Here is a 26026-nt window from a genome sequence, read left to right on the forward strand (position 1 = left end):
CACGGAAGTATTGCCAGTGTAATCCTTAGAACTGCTGCTAAATCCTATGAGAGGGGAGTACTGAGGGGGGAAGCTGTGGGATTATGGGTGGGGGGGCAAGGGCTGTCTGTTGTGTTCCAGCTGATAAAACCCATCGATCACTAGCGCCCCAACGCCACCCAATCCCATCCCCCGCCAAGCCACCACCCCACCCTCCTACATATCCGGTGCAGAGCAGCGGGCTGGCACTTGATCAGGCTGGAGCAATCGATAGCCAGGTTGATCAGTGGCATGTAATGGTGCCAGGCACCTCTGTTGCATGCATTCACAATTACTTTACACTGCTACCTGCATGCACCAAGACAGCAGGCCAACTGCTGCTGCGAGCAGAGCCCCCTCTTGTCCATCAGAGCAGGCTAAGGGCATGGGTGAGCAGAGAGGGAATTCTTAAAGAGTATATCACTGCAAAATCATTGCATTGATTTGACAAGCGCCCTTACAGTTGTCATAATGAATAAAGTGAGACAAACTTCCTTTTGATGCCTTAATATATTCTGAGCAACAAAAAAAAAAATTAATCTCCCTTCTTTTATAACATTCAGTTTAATGAGCAATCTGTCTTCCGATCCCTGGACTATTAGAGGCATGATCCATTTACTTTTATCTGAGAGTGATGGATTGGAGCATTTGTTCTTCATTTTACTCCATATATTTCCCTTCAACAGTGGCACATAAACCTGGCAACGGTGCTGATGCAGGCTCGTTCATAATGCTTCATGAGAGGTGGGATGATTTTACATGCAGAGATTAGACTGCAGCCACTGGGCCTGCTGCTGTGCACCTCTTCCCTCCTAATAAAGATAAAGTGTTAAAAACGTCGCATTGTTCAGCAGTCAGGTGCTAACAATAACCAACCATGCAGGGGAATCTATTCACTGTGCTGAAGCTGGGAACAGAAAAGTCATGGTTTGGGCAATTTGGGCATTTTCCTCTGAACAAGGTGCTTTTATAAAACCATTCAATTAAATCTTTCCTTAATTAACAGAAACAGTGAGAGTCTACATTTCCTTACAGGCGCTCCAGAATAAAGAACTGTATTTTCCTTATATTATCGCATAGCTGAATAAAGAGATCTTGGTACATAAATGTCACACCTCAAAAACACCATGGTCCACAATTATGCATATATGTGTTTTAAAATTTCAGGTTTTTGCCTGTTTTTTTCTTTCGTCCACACTCAAATGCCATATTTAGTCACTAAAAACAAGATCTCTTTTCAAACACTCGCCAAGGTAGAGATTTACGAAAACACGGGGGAAGGGAAAATATACATTTATAAAATGCTGGAATCAAAACATATGCATGTTTCTGGCAAAATCTCAAACACATCCTTATGCCTTTCAAACTGAACTACAGTAACAGTCAAAGGTTTGGACAGAGCTTCTCATTTCATGTTTTTTTTTACTAGATTGTACATTAATATAAAAGACATTAAAACAATTATGTATTTAACTGAGAAAGTATTAGTCCTCCACAAAACCCTGACCTAAACCCAACTGAGATGGTGTTTTGGCATGAGCTGGAGTTTTACAGCATGAAGGAAAAGCAGCACCTCCAGGAACTCCTTTAAGGTGCTGAGTAAACTATTCCAGGTGACTCTACCTTATGAATACACTGAGATTAAAGTACCAATAGTGTAAATATCTGTCATCAGCTAAATTTGGCTAATTTAAAAAATACACACATTCTGCTTAGTTTTTCACTTTTGGCTTACACAATTATTTCACATGTAATCCTGTACAGCTTTAATGTATTTAATATATAATTATTTAGTATTAAATGTATTAAACTTGCACATATTAATAAAGGTAAACACAGGCCTGTTTGAAATGCATAATGCACTGCTTAGATTTACAATCTGTAATTTGTGACTGGGCATGGTATGTAATTTGGGATCTTATTCCTGGTGTGTGGAGGAACATTCACCACATACAGGTTTAGAATGCTTATTATTTTCTGTACAAAACGAAACACTTTTAAACAAGTACAGAGGGAAATCTTAGTATTATAAATATTCTGATGTATGTGGGTGTACGTTTGGATGTAACTTTGAAAAGCCGTTATCACCAATAACAGGGCTGGAAATCAAATGTTTTCTAAAACCTCAAAACTGTTACTCAACATATAAAATTAAGCTACACTAGAGAACAGAACAGCAGCATCAAGTCTGCTAGTTATCGGGATAAAAGTTGCTACGTGAACCTGGAAGTCTTGACCGTGGATTTCCCAGATGATGCTCTCCAGAAATGAACAACTAACAGCTGGATATTGAGTGAATATGCATGCTAGACTAAAAGCTACTCCAAGACTCCAAGAAAACAAAATATAATAATTACAAAAATACCAATATTCTTATTTCAGTGCTTAAAACAGAGCTAAGATATCCCTACAGCTTCTGTGTGATTTTCTGTGTTGATGTACACCATCCAATCAGAGCAGAGGTGTTTAACAACAGCGAGAGCAATTCTTATTCAAAATGAAAGGGTTGTAAATGGGCATATACAACTGCATCTAGGCATTTTTTGACCTAATCAACCAATCATCACTTTGTTAGTATACTTTTATCAATACCAATCACACAGAATATTCCACATCATAATTTGCATCCACTTTATATTAATCATTCATGGCAAATAAAGATTAAAGTTGTACTTTGTGGACTAAAGACAGATACATGTGATGTAAAATACACTTACTCTATTACACTTTACACTATTAATCCTTGGCTGTCATCTGGTGCTGAACCATTTAATGTGAAGCTTTAAGAAATATTTAACAAATTCTGGGAAGTGTTTAACTTTTTTTTTCTCCTCATTAAAACAATTAGCTCTGATGTCTAATATACCACCCAGAAGCAGTGTCCAGTAGCAGAGTCAAGGCTTCAAAGAGAAAACAGCAAGGACTATTAAGAGAAAGGGCAAAAGGAGCTTCTCTCTCACACACACACACACACACACACACAATAACTCACTGTCGCTATGGAACTGACACACTTATCCTCTGGATTGTATAGATGGCTATTCTATAAGGCCGTCTCACTAAAACTCTGGAGGAATTGGAGGGAGAGATTTAGACATCCTCACTAAGAATGGCACAAATAAAGGCAGAGAAGTCATTTATCCTCTTTCATTTTTGTTCTCCAGCTAAAGGGGGAACAAAAAAAGAGAAAAAAAAAACATTAGCAGCTCCTGTATCTTGCAAACATACCTGCCCTTCACTCGCAGCTTGGGGATCATAATGCAATCTGGAGATTGGAATAAATTGGATTAGACCATACAGGCAGATTATTAAAACCAACTCATCAGTAAACAGCGGCGTTATCTTCCAAAAACAAGGGCACTTCAAGTGTGTCTCCTCTACTCATCTCCTTGCACCTGCTGCAAAACTTGTACTTGTTTGTGTTTGCTAGATTATCTCCGGCTCCAACCTGCGCTATTGAAGGAGAAAGACAAATATTGGTAAGCCTCTGGTCAGCTAATAGCTTCAACTCAAACCGGGCTCTGTAAGGGATGACGCCTGCGGGGGAAGTGTTGCAAAATTACCTCGCTGACGACGTGCCCGCGAGCCTGGAGGAGGCGAGTGAAAAATCCCAAGCACCTGGGCCCTGACAGACCAAGATAACAGCTGGCTATAGCCACCATATTTCTCCAGAACTCATTTGGAATCTATGGACATTCACTGTTCATAGATTCCCTATAAAATAAAGTTTACAGCCCCTCCAGCATCCCGGAGATTCCACGGAACAATTATGACGATGCTTCTGGGCCCAACAAAACTTATTTTAAGGATCACTAAAATGGTCATTGCCTTTTCTTTACGAAGAGGATAAATCTGCCCGGCCTCGATCAATACGGGGAAACTGTGTTATCGTCACCGGCTCGACAGACTCAGCATTCTGATAAAAGGAACTTACGACGTGTATTGGTGAATTGATGGCGAGAAATGCACGGCATGAAAAACAGCACTCCATGAGCAATACTCTTCTTTTTACTGCACGCTCCCAGTCAGCTGCTCCGAATAAGCAGTTCGCAATTCTTCTCGTCTCCCCCAACTCCAGTAGTTCATATCCACGCACACACGCGAGACAAAAGAAGCATTACAGCGCATCGCCGTACAAAAGACAGTGTGCTATGAAAGGGCAGGCGGGAACAACACACCTGATACTGTAATTCACTGTCCTAATGTTCAATCTATAGAACAGCTCATGTTATGGAGTGAATCAACTCCCGGATCCATTCCCCTTGATTGGAATGATGAATTAGGCAGTTTTACTTAGCAACAGTGCAGTCAGTGGGGAGGAGATAATCTCTCCAACAAAATACCTCCATCTTGTTTTGTGTCTACATCTAACAAGCCGAAGTCTCAGTTGCCTTAAAGGACAGACGAGCACTGTGGCCACCTGCCAAAAAACAAACACTTCAGCTGCACACTGGTCTTGGGAGATATTCCTGAGACTTTGACAGCATGTGCCTGGAATCCTAAGATAATTGTGTTTGAATGTGTCTCTGTGTGTGTGTGTGTGCGCGAGCGTGTGTGTGTGTGTGTGTGTATACACATGAGTGTGTGCAAGATGTCTGTATGTAGCTTATCCATGCCGATGCTCATACAGTGGCACTGTTTTTACATGGGCATGTTTAAATTGTTAATCTACTGTTCTATATGCAAAATGTACAAACTGGTCATATTTCATTAGGATTCAGATTTTGTAAAAGTATGTGCATGCACGTGCATAGTTTAGCTAATGCTTGTTATTCATTATACTGTAGCATTATACTGTTTTAACACAGCCATGCATTTTATTCGCTAAAATACTGTGCAATGTATAGAAAACATAGCACAATAATGTTTGTGGACACAGATGTGCAAATTCACACAATGGGCAGCTTGTCTAATATAGATTTGTACAAATAATGGATTTGTAACAGAAGTCAATGTTCCAGAATGTCATGATACTAATAATGAACTCTATATATCTCCATATATCCAAGATTAAAGTAAAATAAATGATACTGGACAGATATAATCTGTGTCTAGTAGATGTATAATACATAACAGTGTGAATTATTATTTTGCTAAAAACAGCAAACAAGTCGTACCCTGATGTGATTATTAGGGTTGGGTTATATGGCACAATATTTCAGGGTATGATATCGTTAAAGACATTCAAAAATGTTGGCAACATTATTGCGTACAATACAATATGGCACAACCCTAAGCAAAATATATATTTTTCTAATACTTTTGATTTCAGAAGGAGCAACTAAATTGCAAGAGTCTCAATACTTTTACCAGCATAGTATATGTGCACACTTTTTTGTGTTCAATTGCATTTTTTCTTCTTTCAATGTGAGCATTATTAATGTCCCTTATTAAAGTCTTAAAATGCCAACACCAACAATAGGCAGATTATGCAAGTCAGTTCTAAATGAAACAACTACATAATAACATTGATTTAAATGAAACATTTGTGTTCAGTGTTTTCTAGTTTATAGTGCACACCTCAAAAAGGTTATCTGCAGTTTACAGAGTCTTCTGTAGTATTCTGTGATCTGTATCTTTTGCTGTTACCCTTACGTAGCCTATTCTCACCCTTTTTTTATTTAGCATTATGACTTGTGATCCTGACATGACCTTAACAGGACACCCACTCCTATAGCTTCATAACAGTCTTGAATTTTCTCTATTTTTGGAAAGCTTATTTTTTTATTATCTAATGGGGAAACTAATCCAGACCCATGTCCTTTGGCAATGCTTTTGTATTCTTTCCCAGCTTCATTTTCCATCTCCATAAAACTGATCTGTTCTGGGGTCTTTGGAATGTTGTTAGCCATGAGTCATGGTTCACACTTATTGTCCACACTTTCTTTTTTTGGGAAGAATAGATCTGTGAGTAGCCAAGCTTTATGTGCCTCTGCCAATTAGCTCTTGAAAAGTTATAAACACAGAGAAGATCACTTACTTTTTCTAGCCTGCACTATATAACATCAGATCATATCACTGTTATGAATGATATCACAGTGTCATAATGTAGTAGCATCCTGCAACTGCTGCTGTCGCTGCCTATTCATATATTTGTGCATTTACACACACCTCTCATTTTCAAAGAATCTTCATGTTTCTGTATAATTCTGTATATTTGTGCACATTCATTATATTTTCTGTTTTATTTAGTATATTCAGCTCTGTAAATATGTGTATATTTAGAAATAGGGATGTATCAATTTGGTAGTTATGGACAAATGCCGAAATCTTCTAATGCCAATATACATATTTATAATTTACAGAGAGACTAGGTAATCAGGTATTAGTTTAGAAACAAATGTATGTTTTATTTGTTTTGCAGTTTAGCTTTTAATGAACTGTACATTATAAAATAAAATATCTATTCTGAGAATTTAGTTTTCACATATTTAGCTAACTGGTCCTGACTGGTCACAGTTTTAAACTTTCTTGTTTAATTTAACAGGTTAAATAAAACAACACATCTATTGAAACTTAAAACAATAATAAAAATGACATGTTATTCAAATCATTGAACAGTATTGTGGCCAGCATCGGTCCTTTTCAGGCATACAATAAATACATCAGAAAGTATCAGCTTAGAATATTTAAAAATCGTCTGATAATTGTAAAACACAATTATATGCCGAGACTGATAATTGTGTATCATTGTGCATCCCTATTTAGCAGATCTACAGTCTGTTTTTAGTATGATTAATTATTTATATTACTACCCTGCTGTATTGTGATTATCTGAGCCTCACCACATGCATTTCAATGCATATATGTCCTAACATGGTTTGCAAATGACTAATAAATATTGAAACTTGAAACACTGTGGATGTTCACTCAAAGCTTAATAAAAGTACTTAACAGCACAACTGTTTGCATGTTGTTTCTTTAGTTAGATTATTTGTGTTTGCCTCAATTTGTGACACAGACCCCATTTTTAGTAATCATTGCAAAAGCAAATGTTTAACTTAGTTTTTTCTTGTAACTTCATGTTCTTGCAAATAATGTTGCAAAATAGAGCAGCTATGGAAAACTAAAACTGAAATATTATTTCAACAATATATACATACGTTAGTAACAAATAGAGATGTTTTCACCAGAAGTTAATGATCCAACATGCTATGATCTTAATGCTCCTTTTATGTACAATATTGTAGCCAAAGGAGCAATAGAGGAAAAATATAATCCGTCACTGATAGATATGTGGTACAAAATTGGTATACATTTTTTAAAATGTTAAAACTATTTATCTTTCGCAGCCCTAGTATGAATTACATTTTTATGACGTGTTTCTGGAATATAACATTTTTTTTCACTGATAACAGCAGCATTAAAATTAAACACGATCTGAATAATGTGTTTATATGCGTCATAGGTTTATGCAAGAGTATGAATAACGAATTCATACTATTTTAAAACTGTTACAGAAACTAAATTCACATAATGTTTTAAATTTAGAACCCATGCACGCGTGTACAGACGTGTTTACTTTGGCTGTACTGTAATATGTAACTGACTTGTTTTCTGTGAGCACAAATGAAAGGTTAAAAATCAGCCACTTCACATAACCTCAGTAGACGGGGTCCACTTCCGAGAACACAGGCGAGCTAAACTTGGAAGGAGAACAAAGTCCCCATGTTCTGCTGCTCCTCACTGGTCAGTTGGAAAGACTGTGTTTGTGTGTACGTATTTTGTGTGTGTGTACTAGACATAAGTTTGCTTTGCCATGTGCTTCCAGTCAAAGGTCAGAGGTGAGAGAAGACACTCACATCACAGCCTTTCTCCGTGTTGCGCTTCCAGTGTTTCTTCTCAGTTTTCTTGGCTGCTGTAGAGTAGAGAGCGGCGTGACTCCTCACCCTTGGGTTGAGGGCCAGAATACTCTGCAGAGAGAGAGAGAGAGAGAGAGAGAGACAGAGAGAGAGAGACAGAGAGAGAGGGTGAGAAAGGTTTTTGATACAACAACAGTGTTCCATATGTTCGGTATTCATGCTAGGGAGTATAAAATCTGTACTGCTATCTTTGTGTGTGTGTGTTTATTCTCAGTGTGTATATATATTCAGTGCGAGTGTGTATCTCAGGACAGTCTAAGGCCAAACTCCGCACTCTGAGGTATAAACATGGGGGCGTTTCACAGTTCAAGGATCCAGAGTGCTGTAAGGGCAAATCCAAAATGCTTTCAGAGGAGCAAAAGAGCCTTTCCGAATGCGTGTCCCTCGCAAACAATAAAAACTACAGGCTCATTTCACTCAGGGCAGGAGTGAAACATCTGACCTTCAAGTCTCCCTACGTCCAAAACATCTCCTCTCTAATACAGCCCTCAGGAGGAGACGCTTCACTAATCACACACACATGCATGCACTTGATCCCAAAACCGTACAAATGAGGCCATTTCCTATTCATTTGTATATCAAGTAATTCCTCAACAGCTTTCCAACAAACATGCAATAACTGCTCTATATTCAATGGGGAGACTTTTTAGAGACGGAAGAAAAAAAAAATCACACACACACATACACACACACACCCTTAACTAACACTTAAATCCGAGTTCCAGCACTGTTACCAGTCCTTGACACCACACAGGACGATAAGAGCCTTCCAGGCACAAATGCATTATTTAAGAGCGGCAAAAAAATCAGCTGAATGAGTGTTTTTTTGTAATCACTCTCACAGACCCCCAGGAGCTGACCAGGAGCCTTTCTAGGTGGTCTGGGTCTATGAGTCTACCTAGAAGCCACCCCCCTCTCCCCCCCTCGACCTGCCATTTTCAATGTAACCCCCCTCCAAAAACACACACACATGCACACATACAAACACACACACACTAACACACACACACTCACAACCGATGCCCCTGCTAACAGCCTGCATGGCCCATCGTCCCGACAACAAACAGCCGAGCCATGTAACCCTCTATTACAATCAACAGTGCCCCCACTCAGCCCCGGACCAAGTGCTTGTGCCGGCGGGCGTGGAAATGAATCTGTAATCATGTCACTCGCCACTGTAGCACATTAAGCACACACAGCCCACACAAATCCAGCACACAGACCGACTGTACCGTGAGAGGCAGGCAATCACACAAGAGAGCAGCAGAGAACACAAAAAGAGAGAGAAAAAGCAGGAGGGAGAGAAAGAGAGAGAGAGAAATAAAGAGAGAGAGAGAAAAGCAATACGCCGCAGATCACTACACTAAGGACTTTTGTGTAGGCTTTTGTACGTGTGGCTACACATGCAGCTCACTCCTATACAGTATAAAAAGAACACATGTATAGGGAACACGAACACAGGAAATGCAGAAGCCATGCCATAACAAGGAAAGCAACTGCATTTTTTCTTTAAATACATTCATACACTCTCTGGTTGTCGCATAAATGCAGCCCAGCTTTCATCCCACCCTATAAAGCCTTCATCCAGAACATTCCATTGATATTCGTCCTAAACAAATCCACCGTTCCTCATGAGCGCCCCACAAAGCTATACATTATCTTTTACATTCTGTTTTTGCCTGCCTCCCATTCTTTTCTTTTTATTTTACCCCCCGCCAGCCCCTGCCACCGGTAACCCACCTCAATTAGTGTCCTGCAGGCAATGTGACAACACATAAAGCTTTGTCTTTTCATATTTTCACAGTAGGCTGGATGAAAGCCCATTTCAGACGGAGGTATGTGGTGTTAAAAGGGCAAGCCGCCGTTTCTCTAACCTGCCTCCTTCCAGCTGAGCGCCAGCCACCTACATCTCATGCTAAATGAAATGTCCCACTTTATGCAATGGCAGACATCATCCTATTAATTCTTTAATTTCACACCTAATAAAATGTAGTTAAAGCGCCGTGTGAGCTACATATTGAAACAATAAAAATACACCTCTTCGGATTTTATTGTGTGTTAAGGACTGCATTACTTATCCATTTTCCTATAATGTGGTGTGGATAAGCCAATATATTCTTTGGGCCGATCCTTTAGGTAAACTAGAGGAGGTAATCGCACGCTCGCTCAGAGAAGGAGGGCGACACACTCTTGGGCTCCGTCGGCTGTAATCAGGCTCCAGCAGCAGGAGACCACACACGCACGCACACACACACACACAAGGGGAAAAAAAAGCAAAAAGCAAACACAATATACAATAGTTCATCTGTCTGCTCTCACCTTTATAGAAGCACAGTGCTGCTGCAATCACTGGTGCTGTTCGCTGGTCATAAGACTCATTGTGTTGAGCATCATTTAAGACACCCTAGATTTGAACAGGTTGTGCAGGGAGATTAGAAACAAACGCACACTCGCCGCTCATTAGGGATCGGCACACAAAAGAAGTCATTACATTATTAATTCATTTAGGAAACTCCCACTAAACACGCACAAAACAAAATCAGCCCTGCAATCACCCTGATCATAGCATTTCAATCTCTCTCTCTCTCCCTCCCTTTCTCTCTCTCTCTCTCTCTCTCTCTCTCTCTTGAGGGCTGCAGAAGCCTTGATTAAATGAGAATTCTGACTTAGTGGCTTAAAATGGAGATCATGGCTCACATATAACATTCTTTAACACACTAATTTTGTGGAGAAATGTATTTTCCTGTATCCACTGACTGTATAACTCACAAAGCCTGATTACAGCAGACAAAAATATGTCAAGTTGTGTATTAATAAAAAGAAAATGTGTACATTAATGGCTTCTTTCTTTCTTTGCCTTTTTTCTGTGTACAGATGCGTTAAAATCAGGCTGACGAATCCGATCTCGTGTTATGCACAATAATATGGAAATGATTTGATTTTAAAATCATCTGAATTGACCAATGTCTAGACAAAAAGGAATAAGCAATGTTGGCCATCCTACTACAACAGGCAGACACTGGAGGTGCCACTTTAAAATCTATTGATTTAAGCATATTTTATAGTTTCAACAGGTCTATGATTTTATTTAACCTGTTATTTTAAAATAAATGGTTTAAAGCTGTGAACAGTCTATGTAATGACCAGTAAGCTCAATTAAAATGAGAGCAAAAGATATTTTAAAAAATAATAATAATTTCTTAGGAGACACCTTTAATTTAAATATTCACATAAAAGCAAGGTACATAAATGTTACATTTATTTCTAAATTTATACCACACAGAAAGGTTACAGAAAGCCACAGTACATCATGTGAGAAAGAGAGTCAGTCTTTTGGTGAACAAATGCTAAGGCTAATTTACCACAAATAATGTTACTGTCCTAGCCCTGTACAGCCCATATATTTCAGCTGGAAAACAGACAGTTTGTGAAGAGGAATGAAACAGAGTAAACTAATACCAAATGTCATAAGTGATGCTAAATGCTTTATGTCAGTTAATTTTTAAAGTCAACAGAGAGTAAAAATTGAGTTGAACTTGGTGTTTACCAGTTCTCCCTGCTCACACTACATATATATATATATATATATATATATATATATATATATATATATATATATATATATATATATATATATATATATATATATATATATATATATATATATATAGCATTGCTCTGATATGCATCAAACTGCAAGGTATTAATGTGTATCTGCCTAAAAATTTATTAAAATCATTAAAATAGTTCTGTTTTTATTTTACGTTTATCTGTGGATTGTCACAAAAGCCCTGTTTTATCAGTGTAGAATGTCTGATAATAACCATTTAAAGAAAGTGTTCAATGTAAATTATCAGGCTACACGGCTGTAAGGCTGAATAGACCAATATGCTCAGCGATACCTTAAAATATTAGAAATATATTTTAGTCCTTATAAGTGGTTCGCTATGTTATTCAGTTAACCACACATATTACAATATTACAAAGCCCACTAAAACAAACAGCCTGTAGAGGGTGGACTGCGCCAGAGAAATAACATTTCGAGCGACCGTTTCTCCAAATATTATCTGCAAAGCTACTCTAGGTCTAGATCAGAGGATTTACCCGAACATACTCGCTGAAGTGCCACCTTTGTTTTTCTGTCTCCACAAGAGCCTTGCATCCAGCCCTGTATTGACCCTCTCTCCTCAAGTGGAAAATGTACAAGAGAAACAGATTCATGTTGCAACCGGGCTAAAGGAAACACTAATGATGTTTGACAGAGCTTAATCTGCCCCAGCTACAGAATGGTTTAAGTCGAGAGAAGAATAACACATTGAAAAGGCTGCTGTCAAAGCTAGGCGCGTTGAAAAGATATTGAGAACATGACGAACTGAGCCAAGACACGCAGTGATGGGGAATTAACGGTCATTCAAAGCGTCCTAATCTGAACATATTCGAGCCGTTTCTAAAACAGGGCTCGTTTAATGAGCATGTGTCCTTCACTGTGATGTCAAATGTTATGCATGGCCACCAATGAGATCAATACCTCACAGAAGACAGGGCAATACGTCTGTACGCTTTAATCAATACTGCATGAACTGCAGGGCTGTCCTGCTATTTCTATGATTTGGCACCTGAAGGCAGCAGTAGAAACAGTATAACAGTGTATTTGCAGTATAAATTCTAGCGGCACGCTCGCTCATCACTCTCGCCCCGCTCCGTGTTGGCCTTTCTCTCACACAAACATGCAGGAGACTTGGTTCCCTTCCCCAGGTGGACTCTCTGCTGCACTGCAGTTAATAAATGTCAGAGGCATGCACTATCTAAGACGGGCATAGATTTTTTCCCCCCACAGTTATTGAGAACTCCTCCGTGGATCCCTAGCCAAACAGAGACTATGTGCATTATCAAACAATATTTAAAACACAATACAGCCTGATCTCCCTGCTGTTTGTGTGACCTTTCTGGTCGGAGTAGGCCGCGACAGCACCAGGGGGACGCGAGTGAACGGTCGTCTTTGCACAGCGCCCATCTGTGTGCACTACGCTGTTCCGCGGGGAGCCACCACGTCTGCCTCTATCACTCTTCACTGATCACACAGGCCCAAGCAGATGGGAGATCAATAAGCGCCTCGGCCCCAGCCAAAAGCATGCAAACCCCAGCCCCTCAGAGGACATCAGATGGAGGATGGGGTTGTGGATGATGGACAAGAGGAAGTGGCGAATCAAATTCGGCTGTGAGCAGCCAATAATTAGAGGATGAGGTGACCACAAAGTCTCATAAACTATCTAGTTCTTTGTAGCACCAAACAGCATTCCAACAAATAAACAGGGTTTTTTTTTCGGTCACTCGAAACATGAACAAGACACATGCTGTACCCAACAGACTGATTAACCAACCCAACAAGAGAACACCCAGATCAAATTAGGCCCCACGCACAGCCTCAGCACCCCGCCATTCTGCCTATTTTTGTCCAGGCTTGTTTTGAGGTGGAGATGCATGCCTGAAACATTCATACGGCTATTAGCAAAGCGCTCGGGCTTGCCCTTTCCCTGTCTAATCAATAGCAGCACCATATTGTGCAATAAATTACCTTGACCTTCCTCATCCCCCTCAACCAGACAGACCTCCCACAACTTAGTATGCATGAAGCATCACTGCATTTAGCATGCATGAGGAGCGCGGGGCTAAAACTTAACTCCTTCCTGCATTAATCCCCTGCTTTAAAAGAAAATTATTTACGGCTCAGAGGTGGGGAATAGTTAAACATGAGCCGGCGATCCACACGCTCCGTCTTCCGCAGGGATCAATAGAGGAATTTCCACATATTGATTGGCCGTTAGTGAAATAAAGCGCCGGCCTGCAGGTCAGCAGTATTAAATATAGGCCCTGAACATCACTCGGCCGCTTTATGATTAGAAACTTGACGCAAGACGCACAGGTAGCTACAGCAGATGACAAAATACTGCATGATCGTCTGTTGTAGGACAGCATCACATGCTATACTGTCCACGGTCCATTCTGAGGCACGTACCAACAGCCTGTGTTACGTATACAGTACACACTTAAAAAGGTCAGGCAGTTCAAATGTCATTTAGTGCAGACAGTGGCTCTGAATAGATCCAGGACAACCCAAAGAACCCATTTAAATTCAAATATGGCTCTCTTTGCCTGATTAAATGTTTCAGTTTCTATTATATAAATGTATACATATATTAAATATCAAATAAAATCAATTGAAATCAAATTAGGTGTTTAGTCCTTTACAGTGGATATGTATACACACATTTTACATAAGTTTTTGCACATTTTTTAAACGCACAAGGTATTATGAAAGGTTTATTTGACTAGGTGCATATAGGCATTAGATAAGATATGAGTTACAAAGGTACTGGAACAAGGTCAGTAAAAAGTGGGTGCGATTGAGCTGTAAGTTCCAGTGTGTGTGTGTATGTGTGTGTGTGTGTGTGTGTGTGTGTTTGTGTGCGCAAACATTGCAAACATTGACATTTAACATTTATGGCTTTTAGCTTAAGTTCTTATCCAGAGCATGTTTTAAGATTACTTGTATTACAGATGTGGACCAAGTAGTGGAAGGAGTCTTATTTGTGTAGCACTGCATGGTTAGCCAGACATAGATGGGACCAATATTTCAATATTACAATCAGGTCCAACATTGACATAATTAACATATTATATATTGTACAGACACGGCCGATACACATATATCGATTAATATTCCAGTCTGCAGCTTGTGCTGCACCATAAACCCAACATTACATAACAAGACATCACCGATCTGGTTACCATTTCCACATCTTACACAGGGACCAATAGCATTAGCTTTTATTTGTGTTTAACACAGTTTGTTTGAAGATATTTTAGTGTAGAAATGCTGAAGAGCAACACTAGTTACTAGTTACTAGTGTGAGTAAAGCCAGCATGCTAAGGGATGGAAGTAAAGCTGTGTCTTTGAGTTCAATCAACTTAATCAGTTTAATAAAGCACCTGCAGAGCACTCTCATGCTGCAGCTTCAGCTTCTAGTTGTTGCTTATAATGGTTGATGGTTTGCTTTGAGATATTTTAGTCTGTAAATGCTAAAATTCAAGCAGAGGGGTGGAGACATGCTTGCATCATACAACCTAACTTTCAATCAAGCTTGGTTTCAGGTGAGAGTATTGGAGGTTCATGACGTGAAGACAAAAAAGCAGCAGACTCGTGCTTGTGCTTTCCAGAAACCCATCTTAAATATTGTTTGATATCTAATCTTCAGCAGACAACCCAAAGTTTTAAAAGGCAGCTTACTTTTTTTAATAATATTATCATTTATTATACTCACCTACCAGTCATGGAACCAACTGGAAGGGATTTGAATAGTGGGATCTCGCTCCTAGGATGCATATCAATAAACCATTTCAGTATTTTAGTGCATAAAAGGCTATGGCACAGGCCTAAGGTGAACACCTGAAATTTTAATTGTCATTCAACAATATCTAATAGAACCACATGGGAAAAGAAACACTCTGACAAACATTTGTCAAGCACTACAATGCAGAGTTACTTTCAGAACTGGTCCTTAAAACTTTACTGTGCAAAACAGTACAAAACGTTAATCTTGTCCAGATGTGGCAAGTAATGCAATGCCTGTGTTTGCCAATAATGTGCAGCCATAGCCAGAGCTTGGAGGCATCTGAGATTGACCATCACATAGTGGAAACATATATTGTTATCAGGCAAATCCGTATTACACATCATTTTCGAAAGAAATGGAAACTGTGTGCTCCAGACCAAAGATGAAAAGACCATCCACACTGTCACCAACAACAAGTCCAAAGCCAGGATCTTTCATGGTATAGGGTTGCATCAGTGCACTTGGGAAAAAGGTAACTTACACTTCTGTGAATTCAAGCTTGTAAACAAATGTACCTCTCTTCTTAAACAACATAGGGGGAAATGATCAGTCAGTTTGCAGTCAACAGCTAGAGAGTTAGATGAACACTTAATACAAAATCTAATAAACTTTATAAACAGTAATAAACTTGAACATATTCTAATTCTAATTGACTTATTACCCACCCATAAGTGAGCATCTGTAATGAAGACAAGATAAAGCCTGGATACAATCTCACCTTTACAACATGCACTATTTGCATTACTGCACAATATCTAGTGCAATATCTTGAGTATATCTCATGAATAATAAAAAAAATACCAGCTGAGTCCCAAGGCCTTAGGTGCAGTTGAGGTGGTCTGCATTTCTCAGCAGCTTCATCATAAGAAGGCTGTTCGTATACAATCAAGAAATGTAGCCATTTCAAAGACACAACTGATTCATCCTTCCAAACCTTTAATTAATGCACAATTATCTGTGCATGCACAACATAAAGAGGGGAGCAACAAAACTGTCAAAATTTGGTGAAAACAGCAGAAAACAAAGCCTTATGCATTTTAAAATGTTAGTTTCTATAAATATAATTCATTTCTGTGAAGAAATGAAAAAACACATGTGTCATGTTGCAGTTACAAGAGGAAGGACATTTTTGGTGACATCACCACACAGCTTCGGAAGACCATTCAATATGTGTGACCAATAGGCAACTGAGAAGAAGTCTTCACAGGACAGTCCTACTTCACAGGAAAGTCCTATTGAGGATCAGTCCTACCGAGGATCAGTCCTACCGAGGACCTGTCCTACCGAGGACCTGTCCTACCGAGGACCTGTCCTACCGAGGACCTGTCCTACCTCGACTAAAGCACTGGCTTTAGAAAAAGCTACCACAAAGGCCTGTAAAATGAATGCTTTTGCCCATGGACACTCTGTTGTACATAGTATACTTATCGCCCAAAAAAGATAACCATCAAGAAGAACTAGGGGTGACCAAATGTCATACGTAATGGCTTCACAATAGGAACTTTTAAAAAAGAGGAGTCTTAAGTCGGCGTCTGAAGACAGCGAGCAAAACTGCTGTTCTGTCACGCAGTGGAAGTTTGTTCCATCACCTCGATTCCAGGACAGAGAGAAGTCAGGATGTCTGTCTTTCATGGGTCTTGAGGGATGGTGGGTCAAGCCAAGTCGCACTTGGTACCAATCTGGCTTTGAACACTGCCATCAGGTAAGATGAGCTGGTCTGTTTCTGGCTTTGTAGGCTAGAGTCACAGTTTTAAATCTGATGCAGGCAGCTACAAGTAACCAGTGGAAGGAGAGTTGCTAGACAGCACAGTAGATATAATCGACAATGTTGATTATTTAAATTTGTCGACTACAAATTTAATTGCTGATTAATTGTTAATTTGTAACAGTACCGCATTACACAAAAGTTCAGGGTAAAGAAGCGCAATGCGAGATGGGTAAATGGCTCACGCACCCAGATTACACTTAGTCTTTCTCTCTAAAAGTGCCAACACGTTTAAACAACATCTAGACATTTAAATGCCTTTTAAATCATCTCATTTTAAGCTGTTTCTACTGTTTTTAGAGGAAAATAATCATCAGATTAGTCGACTACCAAAAAAATCATTCATTTTAGCCCTACAGCACAGGCAGGACGGAATTGCTCCAACAAGGCCTTAACCAAAATATAACCTGGATTTGTTGCTAAAGAGCTTTTTTAAAGGGCAACAAAAAACACACATTTATGCTTTCTGGTAGAAAGACCCAGTGCCTACACTCTAAGAAATATAAGTACAGATTTGTACTTAAAAGAGTACAAAGCTTGTCGCTGGGGCTGTACCTTATATTAAGGTTCAAAAAAGTACCTTTCAGTGAAAGTACTTTTTTGTACCCATGGTTTTTGTGCCAGTATAGATTATAAAGATTATAAACATTGTCATCAACTAAAAATGGCTCAAAAACTTGATGATACAAAATTGTCTGGCTTTCAAATAAAAAATGTGCAATTTAAATATATACTGTTCATTAGTACAGTGATGCAGAATACTGAATGTACCTTTTGGCTGGTTAAATGGTACAAATCTGTACTTATTGCTGTTAGAAATGACTTTGTACTTCAGAGGGAACAAATCTGACCCTGTAAAGACCAATATTGTACCTTTGAGGGTACAATTATAAAGAATGTACCTTCGAGTACAAAAAAGTACTCATATTGTACCTCTGTTTTTTAGAGTGTAACTAACGGTTGAGTATACTAAGGTATCCTCCTGTAGGGTCATTACAGATGCAGGAATTGTAAATATTAACAATTTTAAACATAGATCCGACACTTTACATCTTTACCACAGAGTAGGATCGCTCAGTAAACACACATATGAAGTTATGAGAAATGCTGTCTGCTTAAAACCTACTCTACCTGGCTGACCTCACACAGACTAGCAGAGGGAGCAGGGCAGCATAAAAACCCATCCATAGAGCATGTTTTCATACATATTCAGTACAAAACACACACAAACATATACACACCATGCATAAAATGACCTATAGATCCCATATGAAGTAAAGATGTGGGTGAACAGACAGTCTATACCTTCCTCTTTGCTTGCTCTTTAACATTACGAACCAGAGTGCTATTAACCAGTAACCCCAGCCTGACCGGCTGCCACCCACCAATCAGAAGCCTCATAAAGACTTAGCAGCCTCAAAGCACTCGTGAAGTGCACAAAACATGTTTACAGCACTCAGTTCTACAACCTCCTGAGCAATGCAGTCAAGCTATAATAAAACTGACACCAGTACATAAGGAAGTATGAGGTGGGTGAGGCTGTAAATACAAATATCAAAAGAGACAAACCTTTTTTTAAATAGAACTTAATATATTGCTATTGTAATGTCCAAAATTATAATCCAAAATGATTTCAGTCTTTTCAGCCTAAGGCTGGTCAAGATACTCACTAGGGGTGGGTGAAATGGCCCTAAAATAAAATGTTTACATTTCATGGTATTTTCACAATAACGATACTCTTGGTGATATGACAAAACACTGAATACTGGGTGATATCGCACGATATTTCAGTGTATAATATCATTCACAATATTCAAAAATGTTGGCAATAATATTGCTTATATAATATGGATATAATTTGGCACACCTCTAACACTCACACAATAAAAACACTGGTGGTTTCATAAAGGGCTCATTTACATGTTGAAGCTCCTATATCAATAAAGTTAGGCATAGTATCTACGGCATCTAACAATGGAATTGTTTGCAATGCACATAACACACTCATTTACTCACATACTCGTACATAAATAAGGCAACTAAGCATGTCCAAATCAACTACCATGTGTTTTTTTGTACCTGTACACCTGAAAGTCAAGGCCAATGTTCAAACCAAGGTTTGTTACACAGTACAGTTTTGGTTTGACACTGTGAGTGAGTGCACTAAATAAGTTTCCTACATGCAGTCTTCTTCACAAACATGGGCTGCAGTCCTCTATACTTGCAGTTGTTTGCTTTGTAGAACAGTGTGTGTGTTTGGTGTCGGGGTGTCAACAGTTCAGCGACTTTTTTTTTAGGTGTTGTTCTAAATTCTGAATCCCTGCAAGAATGCAACTCCCTTCTAATGTGTGTTTGCATCACAGCAAAATCAGTTTATCAGTTTAACAGGTTAACTTAAAACACATTTTTTGGTTGGACCCTTTTTTGTCTGGACTGTATTTTGTGGCACCTTTCACACCTGCTATTTTTGTTTGGACTAAACTGACAAATGACAAAAGTGCAAATGTCTGGACCAAACTATTTCTAGAACATTTCCACATTATGGCCCTTTTAAATGCTTAACTGCTTACAAAATCGATTTCTGCACTCTGAATACTCTGTGGTGTTTCTGGGGTTAACACAAAACTCCAGCCATCTGCTGTTCCTCCTCCGAGTCTCGCAGAGGGAGACTAAGGGAGTCAGTCCCCTAGTATGTATCAGTTGCACTGTTTTTCCCGGCACCGATGAGCTCACCAGTGAACCAGTATAGCATTCCAGTCCATAACCCTGTAGGCCCTCCCCTCTGCCTGCCAATCAGGGCCCTCACCCTCTCAGAGAGGCGCGCTAGGCAAGTCTGAGACAAACCAGGCACCCAGCAAGCCAGTTTAATTCGGTAATGGCCAATATGTGCCAAAGCCTCATTATTTGGCCTTTGAAACGGTCCCTGGCCATGTTGAGCCTCGAAAAACAATTAGCACAGAAGCAGAAGGTAAATGAACTGTAAAGAAATCAGGACTTGATGACCGAGGCTTTATCTGCTCTCAGTGGAGGACAGAGAGAGTGAGAGAGAGTGCAAGCACACATGAGAGAGAGAGAGAGAATGGGGAGGAAAAAACAGGTTCAATATGCCACATGCTCCATGGATGTGTAAGCAAGCAGGCTGGCCTGAGGGTCCCTGGGCTATGAACTCCACTGAGGGGGACTGAGTTTGCCGATGAAGATTGTAGCAGACAGAGGGGTCACATGTGATCAGGTGAGCGTGCGCTGGCCCCTGAGGGTTTGAAGCAGGAGTCGGCAATAACGTGCACGGTGGAAAAAGCAGAAAAAGCAGGCAGAGAGAGTCCGTCTGCAGTGTTTCTCTGCAAGGCTGTCTACGCTGCCACGCTTTAGCTCAGCAGCAAACACTGCTATGTGACAGGCCACAGGCTCATCTTTGCTGCTGTGATTGATTAAAAGAGCAATCCGTCCCAACTCTGCCAAGGGTGCAATTACTCCTACACCACTTTTCTACTTTTCTGTTCCACAGACCTGAAGTGCTGGCCTGAATGCCTCCAAAACGACGACAGTGAGGGTACCAATATATACCAAACTCAGCAGAACAGGCTGCATGCAAACACTACAAGAAACTGGCACCATGGCCAGCTCCCCATTTCAGGACCATTTCAGATGCATACAGTGTGCGCTAAACATGGCTTAATCCTCGTGCATAAATATGAATTACTGATGCAACCCAGACAAGCAAAAATAAAATGATTCGACCCGAAAAATTATTAAAAGCAACCTGTATAATTGAATCATCTGAACCTACATCCTTAAACTAAGCCTAAACTTAACCTAAACCCTACCTTAACCTTAACTTAGCCTAACCCTAAACATAACCACATTATTTTTTATGGGATGTGAGCATGTGGCAAAACAGCACCACCAGTGGAGAGGAGATCCTTGTCAATCATAATATATGTACAAATGTTCCAAATATATTTATGCAAATGTTACAAATTTCTTGGCTTGCTTTTTAGACAAATACATATACATTTCATTAAATCTTATTGCTCCGTCACATGAAAACTGAAAGTATCAGGTAAAAAAAATCAATATGCCATTATCATATGTGTTAATTAAGGCCTAAAAACATGTCCAGCCTTGTTAGCAGTTTGAGGACATGACAGATTCTGTGTCTACATTCTGAACTAAACATCCAACAAAGAAAACATTTCATAATTTCCTATCTTATGCATATAAACATGATGATGCTGATGCAAATACACAGTCTGAAAGACCCCTACGTGGTTCACATGTAGGGCTGATAAAAAAAACAGCAGAGGCGCCCCTGGTGATTAGCAGTGACATGTAAGCCTTTTGAGTGACCAAACATTTCCATAATATTCCATTTGCATTTTATTTTGGAGCAATCTCCTGTCAGCATTTCAGACTAGAACAGCCCTGGAGTGGCACCAAGGTCTGCTAGAGGAGTCATACCTCTTTGTTTAAATGCTGTATTGCTGTGGGTTTTTAATGAACTCCAATGGCGATCCAGGAGGATTTTAATTAATCTACACGCACACACAAAAGGGCCCCACATTTAGCGCTTTCAGAAGTGCGGCTGGATATTAAAATAAGACATCTGACAGGACTGCAGAAAAATGGAGGATTTAATTGCTCCAGAGATGGCAATTATTATGAGATTTAGAAAGCCATTTTCAATGGCAGACAGGAGTCATTTAGTCCCGGTCTTAAGTGCAGTGGGGAGCCGAAGGTCACGTCACTGTTGTCATTACTTCCTGAATAAAGATGCTAATGAAAGGCTTGACTTACTTCCCTCTGCTCTCCATAAAGGTTGCATTAGAGTCCCCCAGCACGGAGCCTGGGCCATCTTCACTCATATTAGCTTCCAGAGAGCCTTGCAATGTGCACAAGTGCTAAACATCTCCCACCCTCCACCGTGTAACCAACACCATTACACTCCCTAATGAACCTGACTGTAAAGGTGAGAGACCATGTGCAAATGGTTTAAATGGTGCGCGCATAATTGTATTTATAAGGGCACACTTTCACTGCAGGCAGTTTAAGAAGGAATCAGAGGTCCTTAATGGAGAAAACTGTGAGAAAGATGCTGGAATCAAATGTGATGTTTGATATTTAAATTAACTGAGATCATTTAAATTTATTCTACATTAACTCAACGAATTCTGTCCAATATCCAACCTGACAGCATTTAGTATTATAAAGCTGTAATTCTTTTGTTCTCTTCATTATGAATAAAAAAGCACACATAGCTAGGTTTCTATACATTTCCTCAACCCAAGTATTGAACAGAACCAGCAAACGCTTGCTTTAAACAGGTAAAAAGAGCGCACCGAACCACAATTCTGGACACTCATTCTTATTCAATTTTATTTATTTTTTTTTTTGCTACATTGTAAATTAATACTGAAGCCATCCAGACTATGACGGAATACATGAAGAATCATGTAGTAACCCTAAATGTGTTAAACGAAATAAAATACACTGTAAAGAATGTAGGTAGTCTCTTATATCTGTGGTGCTGTAAACTTGTGGTTTCTGAAGCTGGTGCTGTATACCGAACATATATTTATACCAAACTCAGCAGAATGGGCTGCATACTGGCACCATGGAACAGCACAAACATTAAGTGAAAATCAAAAATATGTTTTAATTAAGAGTTATTCTTTAATTAAGCATTAAATAGAAACAGCAAAAGCTTATTTTAAAGGATTTAAAAGAAGATCATAAACTAAAAACATGCATCCGCATTAGTCATTTATTAACAATGAATAAAAATAATGAGAAAAGGCTATATGTCTGGTCTTGCATTGGTTGCAAAATAGTGAGTATATTTCTCACCTCTTATTAAAAAAAATGCTTGTGAATAGTACTCTCACTATGCAGCTTATTTTAACCTTATTCCTTTCTGAATTGCATAAAGGGATTTTTATACTTATAGCTAGAGACAGATCGCTGCAGGCATGTAGTGGATATATCAGGGTGATTTTTCACGTTTTCAAATTATTATTCAGCAATGACAATGCCATGTTGTCAGTTTAAAAATATCACTTTCTATAATAGCAAGGTATTTTCCTTGTCAGATGGCATACGGCATCTAGCAGTCAGTGAAAGTGGCTGTCACATTTTATAATTTTTCAAATTAAAGTCTTCAGCAGCTAGCTAATGCAACCAGCATTCACCAGCACCACAAGCTACTTTTAAGAGATTTCAGCCTGATGTGATCATTCATATAAAATCATATCTCTTTATCAGTTTTATATTAAAACAGAAATATGATAAAAGAAGTAGTGACAGGATGACAAAGATTTGAATTGAACATTGTTCCAAAGAGGAAGAGAGCAAAACTGCCGTTTCTAAAAACACACAGAGGCTTACTTTTCACAGTCACGCACATAATCTAGAATAAACTGGAAAATCTATGAAATTATCAGCAGCAGGCGATCTGGTCTGAATTTATTTTAGTGCTGTTTTAGCAAATAGAGTGCTGTTCAGAAGAGATTTTTAGCCTCGTCTAGTTAATAAAGAACACTGGCAATTGAGCTCTGGTGCTTCCTACTTCTATTAACGGTCCTTGATTTGAGCTTGACTTATGTCCACCTGTGCCTAATTGAATGCTCTTAACATAAAAATTAGAAACGGAATACACTTGGCTATAGAAATGTCCCATAGCTCAAATCATGAGGTCTAGAGAACGTTCCATAAACTAGAAAGACAGGGCCGTTTCAAAAATTAATTCTGGAGCACTGAAAGTATTCAGGGAGTATGGTAGCCTCCATCAATCGCTAATGGAAGAAGTTTCAAATCACCAACAGTCTTCCTAGATCTGGTCCTCTAGACACATAAATTAAGCCATGTTGTAGATGTTGCAAACAAAATCTGCACAGTAGAGAGCTGGCTACTCATTGGGCAGGCCTTCCCCCTTCTTCCAGACCATGCCTTTCAGATTAAAACATTAATTGAGCTCAAAGCACAGCCTATAGGACCCAAAGCAAAGTAGATTTTTATCCTGTAATAAAGAAGCTCCATTCAAGTCACACATCATACTGTAACCAGCCACCAACCAGAAGACCTATGGTACCTTACCTTTTAATAGACATTGGGCTGTTCCTGTTTTTTTTTTTTTTTTTTTTTTTGTAAGGGTGAACCTTATAAAAAGACACCCTTTGGTCCAGAACTCAATAAAGCCTTTATTGTAAAGGACAGAAGCCACATCTCACTAAGAGGTACAACAACCTGCAGAAATTATTACTATACCTTCAGTCAGGGCTTGAAGACTAGTCAGGATAAAGAGAAATATAGAAAAATTGAGCAAAACTTAATAAAATCCTAACCCAGAATGCTGAGAATCTCATGCAGAATGTTTACATTTTTACGAGACAAGCTTACCGATGATTACCACCAAGAAAACACAGGAATGACTTCAGGACAAACTCCACTAAAGTCCTGGAGTCTGGACCTGAAACCAACATTGCATCTCAAGCATCTCTGAAAATGGCTGTGCACCAACACTCCCCGTTCTCCAATCTGCTTGAGCTTGAAGGATTCTGCCAAAAACAGTGGGAGAAACATCCAAAAAGGGAGGTGTGCCAAGCTTGTATGATTTTTTCCAAGAAGACTTGGGGCTTTCATTGTTCTGAAAATTGTCCGCATGCACTGAGTGTCCTGAGTTGGTGATCCTGGTCAACAGCATGTGGTTGTTGCATCAATCTCCTCCATTCATCTTGGTTGAGCTTGAATGATTCCACCAAGACAAATGGGAAAAACGTCCAAAAAAGAGAGGTGTGCCAAGCATGTAGAATCATCTCCAAAAAGACTGAGGCCATAGTTACTGCCAAAGGTGCTTTAAGCAAGTACTAAGTGAAAGGTCTGTAAACTGAATATGTGCAAAAATATATATTTTGGTATTTATTTTTGACACATGTACAAAGCATTATATATTTTTGCTTCATCACTGTTGAGTGTTGTGTGAATAAAAAATAAAAAATAAATAAAAAAAGAAAGAAAGATGATGTGAATTCATGTGAATTTTAATACACGTTTGAAACATAAAATATGGACAACCTGAAAGTATATGAAAATGCAATGCATGTCTCAAACTGTCCACTGTCAAATCTTTGTCAACAGCATGTGGTCAAAGGACCATATGTAACAATCCTACCTATTCTACTTGCTTGAGACTGAATGATAATGCCAAGAAGAATGGGCGAGTCATCCAAAAAAAAGGTTTGCCAAGACCGTGGGATCATTTCCAAAAAGACTTGAGGCCATCTTTGCTGCCAAAGGTGCTTTAACCAAGTACTAATTGAAGTAATTGAATGCTGAATGCATTCAAATGAGAAATTTTGGTCTTCTATTCTTGACTAGTACAAAACACTAAAAAACTATTTTTGCATAGGCATTGTTGAGTACTGTCTGTTCATGTGTGACTGGGGTTACAAAAAAGCATGACATGGTGGTACAGTAGATGGCCTCAATATCTGATGTATGCACTAAAATATTAAGAATTAAAATCTATATTTTCACTTGTAACTTTCATCACCTTGGTTTATGTTTAGCTGTAGGACCCTGTCTATACACCCAAACTTCAGTTTTTCCCTTTCATAACTACAGTGATAAAATTATTATTAACATCAGTTTCATAGGATATAATACAAAATAACATTTCCGAACTTCACAAGTAGATAGATAGATAGATAGATAGATAGGTTCTTAACGCCGTGCCGACACACTAGGGTCATTTTAACGGCGGTATTTAAGTCAAATCTTCAAACTGTGCATTATTTTATATAAAATTAATTATAAAAGTTGAGTTATATTTAAAAAATTTAAAAAATTCATAATTTTTCCAGGTGCTGCGGCTTTAAGCACATTTGGCATCTCACGTTCAGTAAAAAACCTCAGTCTATCTGAGTGCAGTGGTTTGCAGTCCATTAAAATGTGTTTCAAGGTAAGTCTGTCTTTACAGAGGTGACAGGTTGGAG

General features: G+C 39.0%; 1 protein-coding gene across 1 annotated transcript in view; it reads right to left on the bottom strand.

The window, feature by feature from the left end:
* dpyda.1 (dihydropyrimidine dehydrogenase a, tandem duplicate 1) overlaps positions 1 to 26026 on the bottom strand; it is a 206287-nt gene that overhangs the window by 175030 nt on the left and 5231 nt on the right. Inside the window, exon 2 of the mRNA XM_022673644.2 lies at positions 7821 to 7931. Coding sequence (XP_022529365.2) covers positions 7821 to 7931 — 111 coding nt within the window. The remainder of the gene's footprint in view (positions 1 to 7820; positions 7932 to 26026) is intronic.

The sequence above is a fragment of the Astyanax mexicanus genome, chromosome 6, assembly GCF_023375975.1.
Source record: "Astyanax mexicanus isolate ESR-SI-001 chromosome 6, AstMex3_surface, whole genome shotgun sequence".
NCBI classification, from domain to species: domain Eukaryota; kingdom Metazoa; phylum Chordata; class Actinopteri; order Characiformes; family Acestrorhamphidae; genus Astyanax; species Astyanax mexicanus.